Consider the following 12,535-nt stretch of genomic DNA (forward strand, 5'->3'; position numbering starts at 1 on the left):
TGTTAATTAGACTTTTGAGTTTGTGAACTTATAACTATTTGGATTATGTTTGCTGACATTGATGTTGGCAAGTTTTGATTTGATTTTCATTTTAATTTGTTAAGTCATGATTATGTTGGCTTAACATCAATTGAAAAATTGCAGCAACAACTTCTTTTTCTCTTTTCTGATTTGTTGTTTACGGGTCGGTGCATGGTCTTGAGCGGTTGTTTTTTAAGCTTATTTGCAAATTATCGGTTGTGCTATTTACCAATCAAACTAGCCAATAATTTCGACAAAACCGATTTTTGGCAACCACAAAAAGAAGGTTGACTAACGATAAATGATTTTCAGTAATTATGTATATATGGCTGACATGTGGCATAAGGAATTTGACACGATTTGCTAACCGAACCCAGCCTAATTAATCCTTTTTATTTCTACAGGCCTCCTCCACCGTAAAAAAGAGGGGCGTAAAAAAATCCCAACGCGTCCGAAATCATCCCTTTCCTTAAACCCTAAACCACCGATAAACGACCTTCAACTGCCGCACATCTTTCACTCCACCGTCGCTTCTCCCCTCCACTCATGGCCTTCTTCGACCTCAGCATACCCTATACGGACCCCTCCCCACCGGACCGATCATCAGCAACACGTGCCAAGCTGGTGACCAAGGCCCTGGAGCTTGGCTATTCCGGAATCGCTTACAACCGCACGATCAAGGGCGTCATGTCCGATCACGACCGTTGTACCATCCCCCTCCTCAAACTTCCTTCCCTCCTCAAGCACTCCCCTCTTCTCCACTCCTCCGTCAACTTCCACCGCGACCTCCTCGGTGTCCCCCGATCCTCCCCTTTCCGCCAGTACACCCGCCTCACCGTCTGCGCCGAGACCCCAGGCCAGTCGCAGGCCCTTAATTCCGGTAACCCGGTTCTGAAGACTTACGATTTGGTCGCCGTCAAGCCCTTGAATCAGTCCGCTTTCGACCTCGCCTGTGAGAAATTGGAGGTTCGTGCTTTTGAATTTCTGAAATTTAACATTGTGTTTGGTTGGTCGGAAAGTTGAGGAAGAAAGTTATGATTTGTGTGTATTCTGGTTTCTCATAGGTAGATATAATTGCGATTGATTTCTCGGAGAAGTTGCCGTTTCGATTGAAGATGCCCATGGTTAAAGCTGCAATGGAGGTTTGATCTCTGAATTTGCTTGCTTCATTTTTTTTCAATTTATATTTGATGGAATTGTTGAATTAGGTGATAAAGAATTTATATTTATCGGTTATGCAGCGCGGAGTGTATTTTGAGATCACATATGCGAATCTCATTGCCGATGTTCAAGCCAGGAAGCAAATAATAACCAATGCTAAGGTGAGGATTTGTAAAGGGAAATTACCATATGGATATTTCATATCCAAATCAACAGGCAGCAACGATTTGTATTTTCTTTCCCAAAATTAAATCTTACAAGAACGTTGTGACATGGTGAATTTTACTTTCCGCGGGACAATGTTGTAGGGTCATATTCTGCATGACATTACACAACTTACTACTGGACTTATATTAGTATTATGCAAACGGTCAACTAAAACTACAATTCCGTATGAAGTCTGTTAGTGTCATTTTGATCAATTAAAACCTTTTTCGGAAGTGTACAAATTTTTTCCCAAAGCATATGACTTTCTGGGTGCAGATGATCTACTAGTGAAAGATACTAACCCTCAATCAGAGTTATGTATGGAGATGCTATAATGGCAGATTGTGGGGTCATTTAATGGGAAGAGTACAATTTGACCTTAAAATGCTTGCATTGCGTGCACATCAGTCTTTGAAAGCATTCTTTGCTCAAGCTAGGTGACAGCGTTCTAGTTTTTCCAAACTTTAAAATGATCTTCGGAATGAAGTTTTACAGTTTTTTCATCAGTGATATAGAATTCATGGATAGTTTCCGTGTTTATTAATTTCCGAAATGTCTTCTTTTGGAAATGAATGTGGATTGAGTATACTTTGATTCTAAGATATTTAACATGGTTTTAATGTATTACTATTATGTGGTGCATTTCTTTGGTCTGTAATGCACATGCACACTACAGCCAGGAAAAACTATTCACTGTAACATGATTGTTGTGTAATTGTTTGGATATTGTTCGTTTCTTGCAACTACTCATCATTTTTGTATTGTTCTTCAGTTACTGGTAGATTGGACTCGTGGAAGGAATCTAATAATTTGCAGTGCTGCCCTGACTGCAAATGAATTTAGGGGGCCATATGATGTTGCAAACTTAATGTCATTACTGGGGCTCTCTATGGAGCGAGCTAAAGCGTCTATATCAAGAAATTGTAGGTATGATAGCTTTTCATAAATCTCAGTCTTGAAGATTTGATGTTTAACTCATCCAAACTCTTACAGTTAATGTCTTGCAGGACTCTAGTAGCTAATGCTGTGAGAAAAAAACATTTTTTCAAGGAAACCATAAGAGTTGAAGTTCTGTCATCGGATCAAGAAACTGACAAGAACAAACCTTGGTCTGGTGACTTGTTTCAATGGGATCCCATCTCTAGTGGTGAAGGTGATTTGGTATTAGCTGATTTGGAAAAGTCTTTCAGTACCTCTAGTAACAAAGTATCCAAAACTGCCAAAGCCATTGATTTTGCTTCAGTCATTGACAGCATGCCGTCACTTGGGTTTCAAGTCAAGGATGTGATATGTGGCAATGATGTGGTTGTATCTCAATCAATGGCTACTTGTGAAAGCACTGTTTCTGCTTCTGAGGCAGTTGAGCAACTAGCTGTGACTGCTGGAGTGCCAAAACAACCTGATAGAGCTTCTTTTCCTCAATCAGGTCAATTTTCTTTGTGTGATAGTCTTGTGGACCAACAAATGTTTGACTCTGAAAATTCTCAGAAATTATATTCATCTTGTGATACTGTGAACGCTTGTATTGATGCTGTGGAAATTAAATCTCCTACATTAACTTCTGAAGCAAAACCAAACAATGCAGATGGTATATATGGGAATATTGATTTGATTTCAAACGAAATTCATGATTTGCAATCACAGAAGTGCGTGACTAATTGTGAATTGGATGTTGTGCCACCTAATGATAATTTAACATTTCAAGCGTTAGACGTTGGGTTAAATGCTGCTTGTACTGCTAATTCTGAAGTTGAAGTTTCCACAAATTACCAGGATTCGGATATTCCTGCTCCTCACAGTGAAGAGGCTTTGTGTGTGAATGGTTCTGATACACAAATTGATGTGATGGATGAAATTTTTAAAATGCTACCTGTGAAGAGTAAAGAAGAAAAATCTCTGTATTTGAATTCATCATCATTGCATACTTCAGAAAAGGAACAATTCAGGGAATCTGGAGATGATACAGTTGTACTTGCAAATCAGGTTCCTGTTCTGCAGTCTTATGATGGTATGGCGGCGCCTGCAATTGATGATTATTTAGTTGCAAGGCATGGGTCAACGGAAGTGACTATGGAAGAGAACGAAAATGGGAAAGCTGATACTGAAATTAACTATCCAGACTCAGTTCAATCTATATCAGGTGCGATTTAATTTTCTTCAGTATGCATGTCCTCTGGTCAATGCCTTTTCTTTTCATTCGAATATGTGGCAGTTAAGTGTTCTGATCTGCTTGGATATGGGTGCTTTTTGTTCTTAAGACGGGCTTATTACAGTTAGTAATCTGTTTGGGTTGGCTGGCCTGATGGACTTCCGATTACATTTTTAACTGTCCATTGTGCCATTATGTCTCCATTTCATAGAGAACGACTTACCAGCTAAACATGAATTTTACATACAAGTTCATTCTTCTGCATGAATTTAGCTGCAAAGGGTTGACTGTTAGAAGCTTCGTTGCTCAATGATTCATTCATCTGAATGATTTTGTCTCTTTAGCTATCTATCGAATTCCAACTTTTGTTTTTGGAAAGTTGATTCTTAGTAAATTTACATCAGTTTTCAACTTCTATGTCATCCACCCGATTTCATCTGCATCTTTGTAGTAATGCTTAATTGTTTCTTATACATCCATGCAGGGAAATCCAGACCAAAAAGGAAGACTCCTCATCAAGTGAAGTTTCTTCCTCTTAAGCGATTGTTGCATACTGTACACTTCAAGAAGGCGCAGAAAAGTAAGAAGAAAAATTAAACTGGCACGACTGCAATGATTTTTCTATGTTATTGATCGACATAGTGAGTTATCAAAAATTAATTTCGGCATATGTGAACTAGGTGAGTGAAGCTTGTTGCCTATTAAGCGTTCTTTATGTTCGTTTTCCCAAATTTTGATCTTGGTATCAGTTTTGTCCCTCTTTGTATGGAATCTTATATGGAGAGAATTCTCTTTGTCAATCATAATATATGAAAGGTATAAGATCTATAACCTGTGTCTGTTGTAACGCGAGACTCGATTATATGGGACTATGTAGTTCTCGTGTTTTTTGAAGTGGGCTCGTTAAGTCATCTTGTGTAGCGAAGCGTGCAGGGACTCTGCAATGCAAGGACCTTGTAAGACCGAGCAGGTGAGTCCGGCTCCTTCATCCTCTCTGCACATCGACCTTCTACTCTGATCTCCCACAGCTGATGTTCGTTTGAGCAGGATCTGTAACCCCACCTCGACCTCACACCCTGCAACGCCCGGCCAACATGACCTGCCCACTTTCCCTTCCAGTCCACAAAAGTCCACCGTGCCAAACAATGCCTTACTGAACCATCTTCTTTTTTGTGTGAGTTTTGAACGAGGGACTTTTAAAGTCCCAAGGAACTTCACACTCCATTGTTAGAAAAAATACCATACAATATCAATGAACTAGTCAAACATTACAGAGTTAATCTCGAATGCTGAAAAGTTTATTAGAAAGACTACAATTTTTTTTTCCTTTCAAACCCCTTCACCTGTCGGCCTCCAGCTCTGTTTGGGGCCGGTGGCAGCCACCCTTCCAACCTTTCTTTATCCTCCTCCTTCATTTTTCCCTCCTCCTTGTCTTTCCCCGCACCTACGATTGCCCCAATTCCCCGTCAGGGAACGGTGGAGCAACCCTCTTTTTACGAGTGGTGAATAAAGCTCTGTCTCCGAGCGTTTTGCTTATTGTTCAAGGTATTACACCTCTAATTTGGGGCTTTTGGGCCATGATTTTGGACTCTTCGCTTAAACTCTCCCAGAGTTGGCAGATCTCATCTCACTAGTTTGTTGCTTCAATTCGTATTTCTCTCCGCTCGAAGACAACTATATGTCGTCACCATTACCAAGGTCTGGGGTCTCTTTGACTTGGTGTTTAAACCCCCTAATTTTTTTTGTTTATGCTTGGATCAGGGCATTTAGATGCCTATTGTGTGCGACTGGAATGGGCAAGGTTTCTCTTGATTTGCAAGTTTGGCTCCCTTTCACCGGCGTTGAGACGAAGATGGCCTTGAGTTTAGCTTTTTGCGAAGCAGTTTTATGGATATTCTGTTCACTGGTCGTCTCCACCAATTATGTGGTGGAGGAGGCAGCGGGTGAATCTCCCTCTAGGGTTTTTAGGTACTTCTGTGTGGTCACTTTTGGGTCTTCTGTGTGGGTCTTAACTTTTGGGCTGAGACACATACTATGTATTTTTTTTTGTTTGGGTATAGATAAGAATCTTTACTCATACGTTGAATGCATAAGTGGCATCTTGTTTATTCCTACCCCATATATGGGGCGGTCAGAAAATAATTCTAACCTCTGTCTACAGAGTCTTTATACCATGTCCTTTTGGACTTTGTTATAAAAAAATTCATTGAAAAAAAAGGGATTTTAAAATAACACCTTGAAAGGTAATATATGAAAAATCTTTAGAATGTAGAAATTGCACCGAAGGAGTTTCGCAATAATCGCATAGAACGGCGGTTAGCCAAAGTATTGTAGATCAAATGTTGGGGCCTCTAATCCCTATTTGAGACACATTTTGTAGGAATCCATTCGAATTTTATTTCAATAAATTCGAATCATTTTTTTTTTCTTCAGGTTTTCATTTATAGATCATCTTTTTAAAAAATTAGAAAAATAAAATCACGAAGATATCGCTCTATTTACAACCATTTAATTGATTCGTTGAATCGTTTTGTGTTGAAATCTCTTGAGCTTAATCAGAAAAATATGTGTAGGAATAGGGTGGTGTGAAGAGAATGATCTCTCTCTAAGTGGTTTTGTGTTGAAATCTCTTGAGCTTAATCAAATATGTGTAGGAATAGGGTGGTGTGAAGAGAATGATCTCTCTCTAGCATTTGGATATCTTGAAGCTAATGCAAAAGCCATGACAATGTTTTAGAATCGTAGACCGTGTGTGCACAAAATTTTGTGAGAATTGCTAAAGAAACTTTCAAAATTGACTTTTTATAAATATTCTATCACCTTATATTTTTAATATAATATTTTGTAATGTTTACGACAAATATATGTGAAAAATCTCACTCGAAAGGAATCTGCTGAACTTTTCTCAAATTTTGTTACTGCTCTTCATGTGCCATTGCACTTCTTTCTGGCATCTTGATTTGATAATAGTTGCCTTACTTTATCAAAAGTAATGGTATCACAGTGGTGACAAGACTCTTCTTGTCTTCCTTCCGATCATCCCACCATGATCGCCATCATTTAAGCTTTGCCTTTTCCCTTTTCCGAAACAGTCGGGGGCACCAATTCAAATACTATTGTTTTTTAATTACCTAGCAAAATCAATTTTAACTAAATGAATTTCTTCGAGCGTATTTAATATAATTATATAATTATGTTTTTTTTTATAAATTTACTGTCATATTATAAGTTTGAACCATATATATCTCACAAGAATCAACCTGATTAATATTGTTATCAAATATTGGTTTGAACCATATATTATATGTCTGACTATTAAATTAGATCCAATCACTTAAGTGACTAAAGATTGCGTGATCAAACAAGTGTCGACCCTCTACCACATGGTCAAGAGGGGTGTTGCTCTCTCACCACGACATGAGTTCAAATCTCGTTGATCACCAATCTAACAAATCTATTATTTGATATAAAAAAAAAAAAAGGAAAACTAATGAAAATGGTTTGAAAACTTTGAGTTTTTAATGATAAGGACAAAATAAAGTGTAATGTGAATTGTACCATGATTGACTTTTTAGAAATATGGTTTTTCGTTAAAGTGAACAGTAACATGAGCTTTTCGTTAAAGTTCCAAAAAAAAAAAAAATTGTTGGGCACTAATGTTTATAGAAACTCAAGGAATATTACAAATTTAGTAGAGGAAATTTAAAAAATTACAAATTTTGATAAAGGAAATTTAAAAAATTACGAATTTAATAAAGGAAATTTCAATTTTCAAATATTTGCCCAAAATATGTAGTGTTGAGTGAACTTTTTGGGCTACAGCCTACGTGATTGAATCTTTTGCATTCAAAATGGGTATGACTTTTTTGTAACCTTTATAAATTTAATTTAATTTTTTAATTTTATTATCATAAACTTAATATGTGTCAATCAATAATTAGAATCATAATTAAAGAGGCCACACCGGAGCAGGAGATTTGATCTCACAGCCTACAAGTGTACTTGCCAAAAGAAATCATTAGCAAGTGTCAACTTCTGTATTGGAGCTAAAGCCTAATGAGATATTATTTTAAAGCAATGTGTGTTTTGCCTCGTTTGACATAATGGTTTAACCACGAGCGGCCGACAAAAAATGAAGAGCGCCGTCCTAGAGTTTGCCTCAAGAACCATATATAGCCTTTGGTTAAAAGAAAAGGTGGGATAATTGAGATCCTAATCATTCTAAATTATGTTTAAACATACTAATTAAGTAAGTACCTTTCATCATTCAGTAACATGAACGACCAAATGCGTAGCATAAAGATTAGTTATAAAATTTGGCCTTAATTTTAAACAAATTAATGAAGTGGTGTATGGCTTGTAAAGATGATGCAAGTGGATTATGGAGCTACTCGAGCCTTGACCATGCTCTAGCTTTTAGTGTTATTGGGTCGGTGTCTTAAAGCTTAGCTCATAATTAAGGACTTGTTTTATAAGCGTATAATGAAAAGCCTAATTTTAAAATATAGCCAAGACTTCTTTTCGAATTGCTTGTGTAACAAGTGCTTTTGATCATAAGAAATTTTTCAGAAAGCACTTTTATATTGTTGATGACATGTCAAAATTTAGTGAAAATTCAGGTACTTTTTCTGATAACTAAGTTTTTTTATCAAGTAACGTCAAAAACATTTTTAACTGTCTAAAGACACTTTAATTGACTTGTATATATAGACTTGAAAGAGTCTTTTTTCCTAGTTAGATACATAGGTTCTGTTTATGGACTTCACTCGCATGTTGACGAATGTGTACACAACTAATTGGCAGGTTGAATAGATTAAACTTCTCTTTGCTTTTCGAAAATATGAGGTTGATTGAGATGACAACGATAAGTACTTATGATGCCCATTTTCCTTCTTTGTCGATGATGAGTACACGTGGTGATATAACTGATGATCACATTCCAATTACCAATTGGGAAACTTGCATGTGGTGAAGTAACTGATTCATTCCTCGCCTCAAATAACATAGAAGATAATATATGAGATATGACTGATTGATTTGCTAGGCATATTGGTTGGGCTTGTGCCTATCTCTTCAAGTAATTTCATTCCTCGCCTCAAAAAAAGCATAAAGTTGAGAGTTTTGTGGTCCTAGAGATTGATTAAGTTTCACCGAATAAGAAAATAAAGCAGAAATCGTGTGCTACTTTGAGCTTATATACACTGCATGTAACTCGATGGTGACTGTCACTATTGCTATTTAATCGCTCTTTTTTCTGTTCTTTCTCAATGAAAATGACTTTGTTTTCATCTGGAAACACTAAAGTGAAGCTTGAGCACGACCTTAATTAATTCTGTAGAAGCTAAAACTTCACCCTTGATTAATTAAACTCTTAAACATTATCATTAAGTTTAACAATACAATCACCTATATTTACATGAACTAGTACTTCAAGCTAAATAGCGCTTAATTAAAGTACTGCATCCTGCATAATAATAATAATTAAAGTTCAAATCAAGCAGCCCCAAATTTGCCTAGCTACTTGCTAAACATCAGGCATGGGACATAGAGGTGGTCCTATGTTGCCAGCTAGATTATGGAATTAGATTCGATTGAAGAAAATGCATCAAGAAGGTTGATCCAACTATCGTCCTCCTCCTCATCTTCTTCCCCACTCATGTTGCTCCATTGAACATTTGAATTCTTCTCAATTTCGTCGTTCCTAGCAAACCGGCCTCTGATGCGCGGCCGGCTGTCCGCCAATGTCTTCCTACAAGCATACTGAATACAGAAATAATGCTAAGTTTTAGTGCTTCTTTATTAAGGGAAAGAAAGGGGAAAGAAGGAAATTAAACGTTTAAGGTTCAAATGTAGTGATATATAAAAGAGTAACAAGGTGCCCTTACTTCTGTAAGTTTAATTATTTGACATAAGGAAAAGTGGTACCCTTTTCTTAAGATATGAGGGACTCATCCAGCAGAAGTGGTTAATTAATTCAGACACGTTTTGTTGCTACTTAGTCACTTTGTTCAATCAAATGGGGTTCGTGCTTTTGCATTTAGGGCATGTGTAACATTAATTTCCAGGTAAAATAAAGTACTTGATGATCTAAGTGTAAAAAATACCAATACCACTCTATCTTGGGAAAGTTTACAATTTCAAATAGACGTCCAAGAGTAAGACAGTGTTGAACGTCTGTTAATAGGACTTGCAAAGACATAAAAATCGAAGAAAGCTGATCTGCAATAATTTATAAAATTGAAAAAAAAAAAAAGAATTGGTTAGCAGAAAGGTAAAGAGTTTTGGAAGAGGATGATTGTGATAAATGTTTAAATTTAGTGCAGATTATTTGTTGTATAAAAAATAAATTATAAATCTATTCCGTTACATAAGATGATATCTTATATATCTCTTGTTATTTTATTCATACACAAGAAATAGACTCGAATGATACATACTTGATGAACCACATAATCATTACGGTAGACACTCATTTCACTACTTGCACGTAGAAATGATTGCTTTATAATTTATGCGCACTCAAATGTTTAAGTACATGGAGTGCCACTTAACTCTTGCTTATGGAGTAAAGACAGTAGAATATAGGTTTAATCTTTTCCATGCACAAGTCATTCTACTAGTTTACAGTTTAGTTGTCATTTCATGCATTTTCAAACAACCACTCAATTAGTCCATTATAGAGCTAGGCTAAGCTAGCTAGCTCCCAAAAAACGCAAGTGTCAAACATGCACTATCATATCCTTTCCACTATTTGAGATAAAATTGAAAAATGTAGGATGTGACAGACGCAAAGCATGGAATCATACATATATAGTAGGCACAAGGAGTAAAAGTAGCCTAAATTTACAAGAGATAATACAATCACTGTGTGAAAAATCGTGTGCCAAAAAGCAACAAGAACTAGGCTACCATACATATAAAATCTTAAAGTGGAACTAGTGGGTCAATTGGATCAACCAGCAACTAGAAGTCTAGGAGAAAGATATATATAATATTTGGCTTCTTATATTTAAGGTCTTTTCCTTTTTAAGACAAATACAGTTTGACGTGAATATAAAAAATTTCTTTTTGTAGGGTCTTGTCAATATATATATATATATATATATATTTAGTAATTTGTAGTTCAGGAGAAGTGATTGGTTGTTGTATACCATGGGGTACCAAGCAATTTGCAAATCAAAGGAAATAATTAAATAGTGAATTAACTGAAGTAGAGTGGTATGACCTTAATGGTCTTGTTGAAGTTTCTTTGGTTGCGCTTGCTTCTGTACCTCTCAATTCTCTCTTTCTTCTCCTCGGGACTGTACGGGCAAGCTTTGCTCATCCCTTCTATGATCATACTGCTCTCACTCGACAGCGGACTACTTTCTGATGATCTGTTATAACCACCATATTGCAATTGCTGTACCACTTGTACCCCGTTACTATGCATGCTATTGATCGTCTGCATGCATCCACAATGTTTTGACACAAAAACACACAATTATATTAATTCCAGTAAAACCCTACAACCCCACAGGTAACACATGGGAAGCAATTACGGAAAATATTATCTTAGTCCTAAGCTTTAAAAGTAGGGGGCAAGCCTAAGCCCCACTTCTAACACGCAGATATATATATATATATATATATATATATAAAAGTAGGGTAATGTTAGGGAGACTATATTTTTAAATCAAGTTTTGTAAACTAAATTATGTGGATGTTGATGATTGAATTATTACTTAAGTATTGAATAACATGCTCATTTTATATTTGTGACACATCATTTAATTTGCAAATTTGATTTCCTTAACATTATCCATAAATGTATATCAGAACAATTAATCAATGATCATGAAAATTTTTAGTATTGAATAGAGGAAATTATGTTAATTATGTCGGTCCAACATAATAATAGTCTCGGAACATGAGTATTTGTCTAATAATATAACCTGCTAAGAATGTTACCTTAAAAAAATCACTCATGCACAAAGCACAATAACATAAACGTTAACGTGGCTCTCTTAATTTAGGTGTAGTATGAAACTACGAATTTAATTTGCATGGAGATTAGTATTTGTGAATGTAACGATGCAAAATGGCAGATAAGAAATAAACTTGGGCATTTAGTCATTTTAATGAAGCAACTAAGTAACAAACTAGAGAACTCTCAATGTAATCGAACCTGCAAATCCAAGTCCCCAGTGCTGTACACCCGGCGGACCGGGACGGTCTCTGACTCCAGCAAGTCGGAGACCTGCTTGTGGGTCCCGCGAGTTTTCTGCAGTGAATGGCTGCTGACGCTGCGCTGAATCAGGTTTGGGGCCGGGTTTCCGTAGCACTCGTGAGTCCTGTGGCTGATCGGCGAGGCTCCGTGGCTGCTGGAGCCGCTGCTACAGCTGCTGCTGAACTCGGAGGAGACAAGGTGGTCGTGATGGTACTGCAATGGAAGAGCCTCATGCGAGCCCTGATGATACTGAAAATCGGGGGCGCATGGGAATGCGGTGCTGTTGTGACCGTACATTGGCGCGTGGGGTAAGTAGGGTTTTAGGAAGGTTTTGGGAGTTTATATTCTAATGAGTGCAGTGAATATTGGAGAGGTTGGAGAGATGGATAGATTTACGAATGTGGATGGAAGGCTGGGACTTTGTGGGGGTACTTAAAGGGAGGAAGAGTAAGGGGTGTGGGCCCCGTTGAGAGCAGAAGAGATGGGACGGGAGAGACTGCAAGGTGACGTGGATGCTGATGTCATGCTTTCAGGTAAAGCATTGACATGTGTTTTAACTTCCGCCACTGGTAGGGTTTGGGATCGTTGGCTGTGTGTCTAAAGATTGAGTAATGCTAGGAAGATAACTAATGAAATACCAAGGGTTTTATGCATAATAAAATTTTCATCATTCTTTTATAGCTAGACGAATTGATTCAATAATAAAAAATTCCCCTTTTTAATAAATTCATGTGCCACCAAATTTATAAACTAAATAATGTGTTACTAACAGAAAATTAGTACGTTAA

General features: G+C 37.0%; 2 protein-coding genes across 2 annotated transcripts; one reads left to right on the top strand and one right to left on the bottom strand.

The window, feature by feature from the left end:
* Window positions 1-428: 428 nt before the first annotated feature.
* Window positions 429-4,385, top strand: GAF1 (Polymerase/histidinol phosphatase-like protein). The gene is made up of 6 exons (XM_068482689.2): window positions 429-987; window positions 1,086-1,163; window positions 1,263-1,343; window positions 2,162-2,316; window positions 2,397-3,529; window positions 4,023-4,385. The coding sequence occupies exons 1-6, from the start codon at window positions 568-570 to the stop codon at window positions 4,133-4,135; spliced, it is 1,980 nt and encodes a 659-aa protein (XP_068338790.2). The 5' UTR covers window positions 429-567; the 3' UTR covers window positions 4,136-4,385.
* Window positions 4,386-8,860: 4,475 nt separating this feature from the next.
* On the bottom strand, window positions 8,861-12,153 carry LOC137743548 (uncharacterized). The gene is made up of 3 exons (XM_068483464.2): window positions 11,706-12,153; window positions 10,764-10,982; window positions 8,861-9,298 (listed from the first exon to the last, which is right to left on the bottom strand). The coding sequence occupies exons 1-3, from the start codon at window positions 12,042-12,044 to the stop codon at window positions 9,107-9,109; spliced, it is 750 nt and encodes a 249-aa protein (XP_068339565.2). The 5' UTR covers window positions 12,045-12,153; the 3' UTR covers window positions 8,861-9,106.
* Window positions 12,154-12,535: the final 382 nt, after the last annotated feature.

Source organism: Pyrus communis, chromosome 11, assembly GCF_041283825.1.
Source record: "Pyrus communis isolate YQ-2024b chromosome 11, ASM4128382v1, whole genome shotgun sequence".
NCBI classification, from domain to species: domain Eukaryota; kingdom Viridiplantae; phylum Streptophyta; class Magnoliopsida; order Rosales; family Rosaceae; genus Pyrus; species Pyrus communis.